This window comes from Octodon degus, unplaced genomic scaffold (assembly GCF_000260255.1).
Source record: "Octodon degus isolate 3935 unplaced genomic scaffold, OctDeg1.0 scaffold00014, whole genome shotgun sequence".
NCBI classification, from domain to species: domain Eukaryota; kingdom Metazoa; phylum Chordata; class Mammalia; order Rodentia; family Octodontidae; genus Octodon; species Octodon degus.
In genome coordinates, this window is record NW_004524590.1 from 18,705,191 (window position 1) to 18,720,385 (window position 15,195).

The following is a 15,195-nucleotide window of genomic DNA, read 5'->3' on the forward strand; positions in this document are numbered from 1 at the left end:
CATACCATTGTTCTGAAAATAGAGCGATCCGAGCAGCATGCCAGGAGGTGGCCAAGCCCGCTCAGGGTCTAGCTGCCAGCTCTCCCTTGCAGTTGTCATCAAGATTTCTCTCTTAAAAATCTTTCTCTTTAGCTATTTTCCCTGTAATCTCTTAGCCATATCTTATTTGCAAGAGAAAGAAAGAACTCAGCCAGAATATTCAGATTGAAACATTTTATAACTGGATGGTAGAGCACTTACCAGGGAGTCTCTGGCAATTTCCATATCCACTTTGGTTTTGATGCTTTTCTTGTGGCTTCCTTGAGTGCTGATAGAGCTGCCACTGAGACAGGAGCCCTGGGAATCGGCCTTTAACACGTTCCTGCAGGAAACACTATTTGATCCACTTTCTGTCTGTTGAGTTCCTTTCTTGTCAACTCTGCAGATAGAAAATGATTCCTCTGATAAATTACATTGCTCTTCTTCAATCACACACTTTTGCCCCATCCTTTAATGTTTAAAGCAACCTGCATGGGACTCTTTGTCTTCAAGCCTTTGACTGGTAAGTGGAATTCACTGGCCTTGATCAAATCTTCAAACATTCCAGTAGTATGTCAATTTAGATTTGATGGCACCATAATTTATTTTTATTTGTATGATTGCTTATGGACAGGGATAAAATCAAACCCACTGGAGAGTGATTACTAAATACATTCCTGGTTTAAGATAGGCATGAAAAGTTATTATTTCTGCAAGTTTCTAAGTATACATTTGCTCAGTATAATCAATGAACTCGCATGCTTTAAAACGTATGTGTAATTTTCTTCCATTTCATGCCATGTGAGTACATTCAGAATTCCTAGTGTAGGTTGAATTTCTATCAACCTTGATAAAACTTACCATTCTTTAATTTCAAAGACCATTGGTTTGGTTAACAAAGTAACATGGACTAAATTATCATTTTATTGCTAACTTTTATTTCACTGTTTAAATTCTAGCTAATGTATAAAAGACTGCTTCTCTGCAGTTCTGCTGGTATAGAAACCATGCTTGGCTGGTATTTAATGTGCAGGAAGCAAACTCTCTATAGGGGGAAAGGGGCAGCCTCCACATAACTCTCTACACTGCCATCTCTTTGGCCAGAGACTTACCTGTTCAGAAGTTCTGTCATGAAGGTGTCTTTTGTTGAACACGGAACAGGGCTGGGTCTGTTTCTTGGTTCAAAGTTCATGTGGCTGCACACATCTTGTGATGGTTTCAGATGAGTTTTGTTTTGTAATCCACTGTCAGGACTTTCTGCCAACCTGTTACCCCTGTGAAACTCATTTTCTATCACACATTGCAGTTCAGGCTTCCTTTTCTCTTTCTTTCTTTCTGATTTTAGTTGTTTGTTTCCAAACCCCAAGACTTTCACATCTTTCCTTTCCACCTTGGTTTTGGAGAAGTCCATTTTCCTGCTACTGAGAGCGGGAAGTCTACTCTTTCGAAAACCAAACCAGCTGGCAAAAGAAGGCCCTGGCTTAGGCTTTGCTTCCACAGAGCTGGACTTTGTTTGCACTTGGCCCTTTTCCACATTTTCTTGAATGCACAACATGACCTTTTCTTCGATTGTGGGTGAGAGGGGGGCTTCTGGGCTTATAGCACTAGTCTTAGTTGTATAGACATCTGGATATCTTCCAGAAATTTCCAGCTTGGAAGTCCTGCTTGTTTCTAAACTGCTTGGATGTACTGTCCTTCCTGGGGCCTGAGGCACTAGCAGATAGTCTGTTGGAGTGGGTGGGCACCTGCAGCAGTCACCGCCTCCTTGCTCAGGTATAGCCACACTAGCACTGTCTCCTCTTGTGTAAACCTGGGAGTCTTCTGTTCCAGGCTGGTTGTGAAGTCCTTCAGACCTTAGGGGGATTCTCAAAGGTAGCTTGCTTGGGCTCCCATGCTGGCTGCTGGTGCTGCCTGTGCTCCCCACGGAGCCCTGCCTGAAAAAAGTATGGCCAGCACAGAGGAGATGCTCAGATGTGAGGGTAGAACGGGTGTTGTTTGGGGAGCCCTCTGTGGAGGTGTTCTGCCGAGTAAGAGAGTTGCCTCTCTCTGCTGTGTTGGTAATAATCTGAGTTCGGATTTTGCCTGGCCCTTCTGCAGAGGGTGGAGAGGGCTTGTCTCCTGGGTGAGCACTGAAGCTCTGGCTTCGGGCTTTGGCGCCATTCATGCCTAGGGCTGGCTTTAGATGTGGCTTGCTAGAGGAAAGGGATCTCTTCACTGATCTGTTTTCTAGCCTGTCTCTTCCATCAGCCCCAGGGATGCCATTTTCCAGTGACTCTGGCAGCATTGTTTCCAGGGGAAGTCCTTCAGCTAATCTGTCTGGTGTGTGTAAATCTGGTATAGGGGTGTTTTGTTCACACCCAGTGGCTCCCAGTTTTGCCGGATGCCCGGAGTCCTCAAGCTTAGATCTGCTTGCTGCTACAGAGCTTTTAGAGGCTTCATTTAAACTATCCTTTTCATGTTTCCCTGGCACTGTGGAACTTTTCCTGAGCAACTGGGGAGACTTCATGAGAACTTTGAGCCCCACTGGGAGGCGAGTTTTCAGTCCTTTCTCACGAGCATTTTGACAACCATGCTGGGTGCTATGGCTTTTGGGGGAAGAGGAGGAGGACGTGGAACTGCTGACCTGAGATGGTGGTGAATCATTTGCCCCTAAGAAGAAGGGCTTGGCGGAGGCATGGATGCTGTCGTTCACTTGTCTTCTTCCCGGAGATGCACTCTTTGAGGGCAGTACCTCCAGTGACTCATGGGTAGAAGGACAAGACTTAGGCACCCGTAACCCTGTGTCCATGTGTGTGGTCCCAAGCGTTTGGTGAGGAGAGGTTTTGGGAACACCTCTCTTTGGAGAGACCTTTGGAGCCCCTGGAGTCACCAGGGCAAATGAGCTGGAGGGGGCATGAACAGAGCACCCAGGGTGGATCGCTGTCTCTGAGGAAGGCAGGATGTGAGGGAAAACAGGCTTTTTCAAGGCTATGGAAGGTTTCTTCTTCTGCACTTCTGTTGTGGCCTGGTGAGAAGCTACGGGTGCAGGGGCTCCTTTCAGCAGGGGAGATTTGCAGGCTGTTCTCGTTGTGTCGCCAGGCAGCCTGGTTTCAGGCTTGGCAGAGGCAAGTGGTGATGGAGAGTCATAATGGGGTCTGAGCAGCAGGGAGACTGACCTGCCTGGAGGGGGCGGTGGGGAAGGAGATGTCACCCCTGCCTCTGGCTCAGACACACAGTGTTTATCCCTTGTGGGGGGCTCTCCACTGTCACAAAGCTCAATAAGTGGCCTTGATCTTGGCCCTGGCATCTGACTCTTGGGGTGCTGAGCCCAGTCCCTCCGGCTGGACATTCTGGGGCCACAAGAAGTTTGAGTGGGGAGTGTTGGAATGTGTGAATCTGGTGGCACATCACCGATGGGCCCTGCTCTCTCAATCTTCATGAACCGTGCAAGTTTCTCAGGAGGTAAGGCTGGTGATTTTTTAAGAGTCACTGGGCCACATGAAGGGATGAGTGTGGAGCCTTCAGACTCTGTTAATTTTGACTTCTGAGGTGAAGACTTGCCCCTGGCAGGTATTTTTTTCAGGTTTTGCTTTTGGCAGATGCTCATGGATGCCACGGAGCTTGAGTTACTGTGGCACGACACACTGGATGTTGCTTTAGCCAGCTTTGGGTGAGGGGCATTTTGCATTACTGTTCCAGCACTGAATGGGTCCGTGGGGGATGAAGAAATGGAGTCTATGCCACCTGTTGGAATGTTTTTCTCAGTTCCTTCTTCAGATCTCTTTAAGAATGGACAGTCTCTTGGAGCATTTCCAGGATGTAAATAAGCAGTTCCCTGAGGTAAAAATTCAGTGTGTTCTGCTGTGGGTCCATCAGGGGCTGTGTTAGTGGGAATTTCATTTCTGGTAACAGTAGCAACTCCAGTCTGATGTGAGCTGAATTCAAAGGGCTCACCGTCTTCTGCATCAAATATTACACTGATACATTCTTCTGAAGAAGTCCTTTTTATGGCCCTTTGCTGCTTAATGAAATTAAATGTCTTTGGCCTAGCTTCTAACTGGGTGGGGACCCGTTTTTCCTCTTCATCAGGAGACTCACGTTCAGGTTTCTCAAATCCCAGGAGGACATCCAGGTTCTCTGTGGACTTGTCCGTGTCAGCTGTCAAGGACAATTCTGAAGGGCTTTTGTCATCGCTACTCTCTATGTGCAGGTCATCGAGGATCTCGTTCTCATCCATGTCTGAAAACTGGAGGTTGAGGATTGTGTGGTCATGGCCTTGGCTGTGAGGATCTCTGTCCCGCTGTGGCAGTGGCACCTGCACTCGTGGGCACAGCTTCCTCTCCAAGGGGCAGTGGCTGGCATGAGTCAACTTTTCAGGCCTTTCCCTGGGATAAACAGAAGATGTGCCTCCTGCAAAGTGTTTTCCCCTCAGCTCCCAGCAAAAGAGGCTGTCAGAAACACTGTGGGTTAACTTACTGCCATGCAGCCTGCAGCCCAGGTTTGGAACTGCTTGCAGGAGTGCTAGCGAAGAGGAGCCAGCATCGGCGTCCTCAGGGGAAGCTGCGTCATAAACAAATGCCTTGTGGGGCTCCTGGCAGGGGCTCTCCACACCCGGCGGTCTGCAGGATGGACAGTCCTTGACACTGATGCTCTTGATTCCTGGAGAATATATCCCTTCATTCGAGTTCATGCAATCTTTATAACCCCATTTGGTTATCACGGAAGAGGGTTCAAGTAACACTTTTCGCTTCTGGAGCTTTCTCAGCCCTTCCAAAATGTGGCTTTCCTTGATCCGAGTCGGAGGTAGTTGGTCTGCAGGACTAGCAAAGCCACTCGGGAGCGAAGAATCGATGCTTCGTCTTTCATCCCAGTTTTGTGATGGTTGCTAGGGAAGAATAGCAGATATCAGAAACGGTTGAATAGGGCAGGCCAGGTAGCTCAGCAGATTAAAGCACCTGCTTAGGCAGACGCAGGGACTGGGGTTTGATTCCCGGTGTGCCGGGCCAGTCCTGCCCCCGGGGTGCGCTGAGACAGTGACTGAGACTGGGTGCAGTGGTGCGCGCCTGTAATCCCAGCACTTGGGAGGCTGAAAACAGGAGGATCACTATGAGACCAATCTCTGTAATGAGACCCTGTACTAAATATATATATGAAAAGAAAAGGAGAGTTGAAACGTGTAAAGGGAGAAGCCCAGCATTAGACTTAATTTGTGCTACTGCTTGATAAGTATTTTCATAAAAAAAAAAAAAAAAAAAACGGCGAAGCTGTATGTGCAGTAAGATCAATTCTGCCAGGTTTTGTGTTAAATAACACAGCAAAGCAAAGAAGGAGAAAGTAAAGAGCCTGTCTTCCAGGAGCACAAGCTGTATGTCCTGCAAAGGAGGACTGGGGTGTGCTCAGATTCAGAGGGGCAGCCCTGGGTCTGTTAGGAAAAATCTTGAAAAGCATATAGCAAAGGCATTAAAAAATTTACCTAACACCTAGCAGACAGATATGTTTCTGTCAGTTGAGAAAAGGTCTTCTAGGTTGAAGAAATGGAAGGGACAAAGATCTAAGTCAGGGAAGGGTGTTAAGGGGCACTCAGGCAAAGAGCAGGAGACAACACATGTTGGCGTAGAGGGTAAAGGCGAGATAGAGGAGGGTCAAGCTGGAAAAGGAAGTTGGTCATAGCATCATGTCTTTGCCAACCTAAATTTTGCGACTTTACAAATATCTCTGAAAACAATTTCTGAATTTATTATGTACATAAGCATACACATACACACATACTTATGTACAGCAGGTGGACGCTTGCAGTAAGAACCCTCTAGTAAATATTCTCCAACGAACTTAGAAAGATCACATTCCTGGCCTTCATACCTCCCTAAATACGAGCTTTAGCTTTGGAAAAGTGTTTGGAAATGAGATGGGAAAAAGACTGCCTTCTACACATGCGTATTTTTTACAATATCAACAGCAGAAAATGGCAAGGTGAGCAGAGGTGACCAGCATTTACTGGTACCTGCTGTCTACCGACCACCTTCCTGGCCCTCTAAGTGCACCTGCAGGCCATGACCATGGGGAGACGTTATCACCCCCCATTTCACTGCGCTGAAAAGTGGGATTCAAGGAGACTGTCTTATTGTGAACCAGAAAATAAAAGAGCTGAAACGAAGTTTTGAACTTTGGTTTCTCTGGCACTTTCTACAACACTGTGAATTTTGCCTCAGTTCAAAAGTGGTGGGAAGAGGCATGAACTTGGGCAGTCTGCAGGAACTCTCAGGCTTCACTCTTTGTAATCTTAGCACTTTATTCCAAGTCAGGTGTACCCTCTAGTCTTCAGTATTGGTCGTGGTCTTGTAGTAGAGACCCTAGCTCAACCCCGCACCATTTCTTATATACAACTGACAGAGTCCGTAACAAACCAGCACTTGGGGAAGTCTGTAGGGTGTAAGGGCTGACCTGTTACATATTTTTTTTTTAAAAAAGGCCATATAATTAATGATGAATAACTTCAAGGAACAAATGTAATTTCAGAGGAGTACTACCCAGCAATCCTGGCCACACCAGCCACTCCCTGCACATATGTCTAAGTATTAAATACAGGCTCAGATGCAGAGGTAAAAAAAGAGGCAGAAACTTATATTGGAACTTGGGGATTTTATAAACTGTGAACATTTGCCTTTATCTAAGGCGTTTTCATGAAAGTTACTCTTGATACCAATAACGCACATATTTATTTATTTCTAAATCAAATAATATATTTTCTTTGGAAAACTCCCCAGTGTCAGAAGTTACTGGGAACAGATGCCATTTGGTGATGCTACCCTTCTTCCCCCTCTTCTTTCACATTATTCAAAGCTCCTTTGGAAATTGAAAGAAATCCCGTTAGTGAGTTTGGGTATTAGAGACAGGCCAGAGAGGAGGCTGCTGCAGCTCAGGTTTCTGCGGGTTTCCGTGATTTCGATAGTCACAGAGAAGGCAGGAAAAGGGCCAGAAAAGAGCTTGAAAGAAGCAGATTTGTTCACCTCCCTGAAGAGGTGCTCAGCCCCTACCCACCCACCTCCTTCCTGCCTCTTCAGCGCTCACGCCTGCTGCGCTCTGAGTCTCCCGAGTCAGCAGTGCAAACTTCCCACTGCGGTGAAGCAGGCTCCTCCATCAATTTGCTACAGGGGGTTATGGTATTTAATAACCTGGGGAAAGTTTGGGCCGCTTTTGAAAGCTGGTGGTAAAATAAATGCCCTGTGGGAGGGAGGAGGTGGAGGAGCTGGCATTTCCCGCAGGCCAATGCATCATTTGCTGAGCAGACTTGGAAGAGTCACTTTAGGGAGCAAAGTGGGCGGCTGGTGAGGTAGGGCTGGTGTTTAATGACCACAAGCTTTTTTCATTTTTGAGTGCACAACAGGTTTACAAGTCTATCTATTTATTTTATAAAAGGTATTGGTCTTTTTCTTTTCTTTTCCAGTACTGGGGATTAAATTTAGGGCTACATCCCCGGGCCTTTTATTATTTTGTTTTAAAGTTTTAGACGGGGTCTTCCTGAGTTCTTAAATTGCCTAGGTGAGGGCTGAACTCGGTCCTCCTGCTGCATCCTCCCAGAGGGATGGAATTATGGGCACTGCTGATCTTAATGGGAACAAATCCAACTCCACAGCTCGCACAACACCCAGATGTGTTAGGTTGATTCAGTACGGCCAGGATAGTAGACATGTTGAGAGTAAAGCTCCTGGAATCAGCTGTCTGATTCTGCCATGTTCTGGCTACTGGATCTTGGGACAGTTATTTAACTTCTCAGCACTTCTGTTTTCTCACCTGTAAAATGGGGAGAACAAAAGACTTTACCTACCTAAATGGCTATAGTGAGCATTACATTATGAGCTGAGACCTGCTCTTAGAAAAGTAGGCTGCATGTGGTAATAACTCGTTATTAGCACCAAATTTCCTAATGTAGGGCTCACTTGGATATTTCATATAGGATTGCTATTTCTACACAAACTTTCTTAAGAGAAATACATTGATCTCAAAAGACCTGTTAGTCATCATAGGACTGTCTTGCTACAATGCTGTATATGCTTAGATTTCTAAATCTTTGTGTAAACATATGTAATTGCTTTTTCCTATTTTAAAAATATTTTTTATTTGTTTTTTTTTTCCTTCACATTCTGGAGGGGTTTAAAAGTTTAACATATCAATATTTGATGGAAAGTATCTGTTCCATGTTATGTCTATGATGTTTGATATTCAGACAGACAGTGAGGTAAAGCTCAACTGCCTTTGTTGTAGGGTAATAATATCATTAAGCTTCTCTTCTGGAGGGTTAACCACTTAAGTATGCAGACCAAAAATTAGTAAAAAGTCATCACTTATTACTATATAGTATTGTAATCCCATTTGGACTCAGGTTATTTAAATGTATTTTATTTGAGTCAATACTAAAGGACACTTGGTACCAGGTAGGGAACACAGAAGTGCCTTAAATGATGTAGATTTTAAGTGTCTAGTTTGCTGGTCCCTGAGAACCGGGACTATCTATTGAGATGTGGCAGCTCCATGACCCTGATGTGATGAGCACCTGAGTGTCTGTGTTGCCTTAAGAATCCCCCTTCTCCTCTTTCAGGGAAGAGATTGCTTCAGAACTTCAAGGACTGATCCCATTAGAAAGGAGAAAGACCCCAGGAGGGAAAGCAGAAGAGGTGTGAGCTAAAATGAATAGAGAACAGGGCTGTAGATGCCAATAATGGCCACACACAAAGCCAGGAAACTCCCTGCACATCTTCTCATTCTGTAGGAGCCAGGCCCCTGGCAGTCACTGTTCAGAAGCTCTGTTCAACTTCTGATAATGTAGCACGCTCTCGCCCTTGCATTAGAACTTGGAGCGCAAGGGTATAACACGCAGGCTTGAAATCTTTTCCAGAGTTCTCATTCAGAGGATGACAAAACTACTCCTCCACCAATATTTTGGGGAGCTACTGTATGGGATTTTCCAGGTTTCTACATTGCCAAAACAAACCAAATTCATAAACTTAATGTATCCAAATAGTAGAAAATGATTTCTAAATATTCTGATTCAGGGTTTCCTTCTCATGTACTCCACTTTTCTTCACCTTTGGGGAACTGCTAAAATAGCTATTTCAAAACACTCGGCTTGTACAAATATGCAAAGTTGTTAGTCCTAAATATGAAAGAATCTTCACTTGTGTGAGCCCACTGTGCACATGGGAACCACTTTAGTGGGATAGATTATCCAAAGCCTGGAAAGGAATTCCTAGTGAATAGTATAGTTAGGAACAAGCTTACCATCACTAAAGTCAAGGCCCCTACTATCCACCATAGGATGATATTTTCTCTCTCTGCCCTGCTGCTACCCAATTTAGAGTCAAATTTTGTTTTATGAGCCTGTAGTGTTGATTAGCAAAGGCCAGGCTAACCCTTGAGCAGGTACTGAGCAGATGATTGCTTTCTTCCTACGCTTCCCTCCCACTTTCCACCTCTACGATGAGATCCTAGCAGAGGCAGATGCTTTGCTGGCTCACTGTAATGCGGAATGCACCTTGAAGGGGGGACCTACCCTTTTCCTGAGGTTCTTCCCATCATGCCATGTGTAGGAGGAGCCGCTGGAGTACTCACTGCAGGTGCTAGAAAGAGACAGTTCACTGCTGCTGTAGCTGCTTCGAGGACAGAGATGACCAGGAACAACAAGCCCCAGCCCGGGGCATCTCAAGGCAGGGTTTCCTGATTTTGCATTCATTTGCGGTTCCTGAAAAAGCAAGACAGCTGTGAGCAAGGGACTGGCTTAGGGAAAGAAGAATACCAACTAAATCTCATAGTAGGTTAGCAGGGAATACAATAGAGTGGTCAGAAACCAGATAGACTACAGGCTCAAATCCTGAATTTGAATCTTACTGTGTAGATACAAGGAAATTATGTAACTCTTGTGGATACATTTTTAATTTAACAGAATAATGACAATACTGTATATCTTATTAGGGATATTACAAGAATTAAATGAAGTTCTATATGCGAAGCCCATAGCGCCACATCTCGCCCACAGCGCATGCTGAATCATTGCCAGTTACTGTTGCTATTCTCATTTTTACCCAGTGACACTGGTGAGAAATTCAGATCAATACCAAAACATGACTAGAGGGCTGCGGGAGCAGCTCAGTGGCAGGCTACTTGCCTAGGCGATGTGAAGGCCTGTGTTCAACCCTCAGGGGGGGAAAGCAAGGCAAAAACACCACAGAATGACTTGAATGCTACAAATGGAAGACAGAGCAGCATCTTGTATATGAGGCTCCAGAGCATGAGCACTAGACTGCTTGTCTAGTAGTCAGGATCAGACTGCCACTGTCACTAAATAGATGACCTTGAGCAGAGACAACAGTAATATCCATGGACCTTAATGCTTTCATTCGTAAGGTGAGGCAGTTCTACTGGATTACTCATGGGGTTCCCTCAGACGCTGATGAATTCATTCAAAGCCATCAAATGCCCATGCCTATCTGTGCCACGCAGGAGAAGCCATGCACCGTAAACAACAAACTTAGCACCCTAAGCCTCTGCTGTAAAAGACAACGGGACTTTTTCCATCCGGAGGACTGCCCAAGTAGCAAAACCCCAACATCTAACAGAACTGTATCCCACACAGTAGATCCTGGCTGTTCGAATTCTAAAGGGTCTGCATGAGGCAAGGGTGACAAATAAGTAGTAAACACCTAAGCACATCTTGACAGCCACATTATAGGCCTCTCATGTAACAGATGAAGCTCCACAAACTGGGTAGGCTAAATTAATTTAACATCCGACCACTGAGAATAGAATCTCTCTATTACCGTCTAATTCCAGCCTCCTATCTATATAAAGCTTTGTCTCAGAAACTCCTTGATGGGGAGCCATCTGTCTTTATGTCACTTGCAGAAGAGCAAATCCTCTTTCTTATGCAATTTATTGACTCTTCATGGGTGCCTTTATACCTAAGTACTTATCACTGTTTTCCAAATGCAATTCCAAGTGACGGTGACTGAACACTGGCTTGGGGAGGAAGGTAATGAGGATATGAGAATACTTGTGGCAAATATTAACCCCCTACATAAGTAAGAAGGGCATGCTTAATTTACTTTCCAATCAATATCCATAATGCCCAATAAGGTTAGAGCTCATCTGCTTTACTATCAATACTTTATTTTTGCTGCATACCCGTTTCTTTAAGTGATCTAAAAACATGTCAAGAATTTCTACTACCCTATTTTCCCTCTTAAAATTTGGCTCCAAATAGCAATGAAAAGAGAAATGTGTCTTCAAATGCAGCTTTCAGCTACGCCTATTGATTTATTCCCTGTTTATTGCCAGATATAATATAGCCAGGGAGAGTTCATACTCATACCTCAACAGAGGCCTAGAGCCAACAGCTGTACCTCGCAGGAGCCTTGCACTAAAGCTTGCTGTTGCACACATCTAGAATGCACCCTGAGCAAACTTTAAGAAATACAACGTCAGCATAACTTCTGCTTGTGTGCTTGCCAGTGTCTCTGTCCCATTCATGTTTTGTTCGAATAATCAGGTTCATAGTTGTTATTTAGGGCTGCTTCTCACTATTAGATGTGTCTCCCCCCCCCAATCTGTATACCGCCAGGTGACCCAAGACTAGATACCCGTGATATTTTTCCTCATCTACTTGGCTTCCAGTGACAGTCTACGTTCTGCCTTCTCCCATGGAACTGAATCCACTACTATTATAGACTACTGGACTATATTGGATTACTCTGCTGAATTCATGCACCTACAATACATGAATGGCTATGGAATACACATCTCTGACAAAATTAAACAAAAAAGGCGGTATAAATGGACCATTTTATAGTGGAAAAATACATATCTGTATATACAAAATAGCATAAATATACAGCTTTCTCTTAGTTCAATGAGAAGAAGGGTTTGAACTAATAGTGGTTAGACAAGATATCATGCCTGCATCTTGTGCTAGGAATAACTACTACAAAGACAACAATATGCAATGTATTAATTATTGTAACTGTACTACTAACCTGTTTTGAAACTATCTCATTGCTACTTCTTTCTTAATAAAATTATTAAAATATAAAAAAATGAAGTCTGTATATCATTCTTTCTGACTTTCCCACCTATCCCTTCCCAACACATCTAGCAAATTATAATTATTGTTAAGACTAAACTCAATACCCAGGTCTCTTTTAATGCATAAACACTCTTACCCAGGCATCATCTATGAGTGTACTCCTATAGAAAGTGTGGATTAAGATGCTGGCAAACTAAGACTCAGAAGTCACATTGGAGCACAAAGGAACTTCTGACTCCTCCAGGACTGTTCTTCCAGGAGGTGGGGAAAGCCTGTCAACAGCATGTGAGACAGATGTGGAATAGTGAACAGAGTCCTCTAAGACAGGTTTTTCATACTTTAATGTGCCCACAATCACCCAGAGATCTTGTTACCATTCACATTCTGTATTTCTCAGTATTTGTGAGGAAGGAACTTAAGTGCATGTAGTATTTTTCAACAAGTGCTTAAGTGTTTTGATGTTGCTAGTCTGTGGCCCACACTTTGAGCAGTGAGCTTCTAGGATAAGTTTGGAGAGGGGTCAGTCCCTTGTGTGGATTCCTTGGAAGGACACTTTCTTCTCACCCACTGCTATGACCAGTGCCTGGCAAGAGGAGGGGACAGCTGAGCGCACCCATGCGCCAGTGAGCTGAGGAAAAGGTGAGGCACATAATTACTAAATAACTCTCTTTGAAGAAGAGGAAGAGGTTATTTTTTCCCCACAGGAAATTCTCCTGCCTTGGACAATTAATTAACAAAGGGCCCAGAACAGAACCCCTGATTTATCACTGCCATGTGCTAGCTCTTTTTGCCAACAGCTCTTTCTGTCATCAGCACAGTTATCACGTAGGACGGCCTAGGCTGGTGAATCAACTGTCCTGTGGTTGAGCGCTTGAAGTCCAAGCACTCAAGGCCGTGAAGTTTAAGTCTAGACTCTTCCACTTGTTAGAGCTTTGCATGAAAAAATACTTAATGCTTCTGTGTTTTACCTGAAGTGTATGAAAGTGAAGTCAAAGAAATCACCTATTACATAAGGTAGTTTTGAAGTTGGAATCACCTCTGGAATGTGCTGCTAGGTGATGGGACTGTTACACACACACACACACACACACACACACACACACACACACGTCTTGGTTTTTCAACTAAACCATGATTTCATAGTCTCCCTAAAGGACCTAATTTATATTCTTAATGTCCCCTCATTACTAGCACCTTGAACCTAAGTTCCGAAACAGCTGTACAGTGGTCCCTCACTTATCACCAATGTTGCCTTCCAGACCCCCCTGCAATAAGTGAAAATCAGCGAAGTAGCAACATTATCTTTATTTTAGTATTTATATATATTTTAAGGCTTTATAAACACCTTACTCTTGTAAACCTTTCCTACATGTTTAAAACACTTCTAATGTTCGTAACCATTTTCTAAACTCATAAACCTATGTAATTTTAACAACATATGTGTACTATACAATACTGCAAGATCCCGCGATATAGCAAAAAACCCACAATAATTTAGATTAATATTCTTTGAAAGCCTGTGAAACTGAGTCTGCAAAGGTCAAACCACGAAATAGCGAGGGACTGCTATATTTATTGGGTGCGCTCTGTTCCCTGTGATCACTGTGAGAACTTACAGAGAGATTCACTTGTAGACAACTTTTTCCATTACCATTTCCGAATTTGCCATGTTTTGCTGTGGCTGTGGCTTCATGCCACATACTGAAAGAGAATGGAAGAGGGCCAGAGTAACAGAGATGGTCTTGTCATCCCAGCGTTGCTAACAGGCACTGTGCCACATGTTTCAATCGCCACCTTATTGTTCCTCACCACAACTCTCTGGAGTATAAGAGAAACACCCTTACCCTCATTTTCTAAATGGGAAATTGGAGGCATTGGGGATTTGATACCTTTCCTGAGGTCACTGACCAGTACAATACCCTAATATAATACCAAAGACCCAGTCATGTTACTATAATGCCAACTAAGGCCCCCACCAGCCATCAGAACTCCCAGAAATACACAGAACACCGAAGTCCCAGTGAATATAGTTGTTAGTAGTGAAAGATAATAATAATTATTTAAAATTTCCTACGTTGAGTCCAGGAATGGTGGTACACTCCTGCAATCCCAGAACTAGGGAGGCAGAAAACAGGAGCTGCATAGTGAGAGCCTGCACACATGAAAAAATTTTCTATGTTCAAAAGTACATATTAGTTTCCATTGCAATATGTTACTTATGTTGGCCTAATTGGCAAAATCCATCCCTGTCTTATACAAAGCACCTTTTTCTTGATGTATATCTTAAATTAACTCAGATGTTTTCACATTTGCATGGTGAGAATGCAAAATGAAAACTAAAATTTTAGTTAAAAAAAAGATAGAGGTAGAGAATAATGCCAAGAGTTTCTTAAATAAAAATTGCACACTTCAAAGATTTCTGACCTCAAGGCCATATTATAGATTAGGTGACATTAGGTCTCTGTGTATGTTTTAAGTGACAGCAGTACATGGAAATGTAATTCCAATTTAACTTGAGAATATTTACCTTTGATATAGAATAGCCTAGCTAAAATTGAAAAAACTAAGTGATAAAATAAAAATCCAGTTATCTACAAATTTTCGTGTCACTTTCTTTATATATTTATATGGCTATGCAATTTTTCTAATTGAGTAATTTTACCTCAATGATAGCTAAAAGCTATGATGGTTAGAGTTTTGTCAAATAAGCACAAAGCTAACCCCAATGGAAGAAAAAAAATGCAGAGCCCATGAATTTTTAAAAGTTCATACATAATATATCATAAAAGTAGGATGGATAATATGGGACACGGGCTTTAATAAAAAGCTCCTTGACCATTTCTCAGTGACTCTGAGATCTAATCAATAGCCAAAAAGGTGTCTTGGGGACAAAGCCAAGATTTATGACATTTTTGTGGAGAGTGACACTTTCTGCGTACTCTATCAGCTGGGGGACATGATATTGAATTTCAGAGAACACAAGAAAGGAAGGTATTTTTATCTGTCTGACAAAGCTTCAAGGATGCACTTTATGGTTCATTTATGACATCATATTTGATGGGAGGAAAATAACAACCCAAACAAGTGCTCTGAAGGCAGCTGGGGAGCTCACGCCAAGCTCCGCA

General features: G+C 43.4%; 1 protein-coding gene across 5 annotated transcripts in view; it reads right to left on the reverse strand.

The window, feature by feature from the left end:
• Nckap5 (NCK associated protein 5) overlaps positions 1-15,195 on the reverse strand; it is a 959,001-nt gene that overhangs the window by 128,016 nt on the left and 815,790 nt on the right. For all 5 annotated transcript variants that reach the window (XM_023709695.1, XM_023709692.1, XM_023709697.1 and 2 more), the window contains 3 exons: positions 9,545-9,733; positions 1,131-4,882; positions 241-418 (listed from right to left, as the gene is read on the reverse strand). In XM_023709695.1, coding sequence (XP_023565463.1) covers positions 241-418; positions 1,131-4,882; positions 9,545-9,733 — 4,119 coding nt within the window. The remainder of the gene's footprint in view (positions 1-240; positions 419-1,130; positions 4,883-9,544; positions 9,734-15,195) is intronic.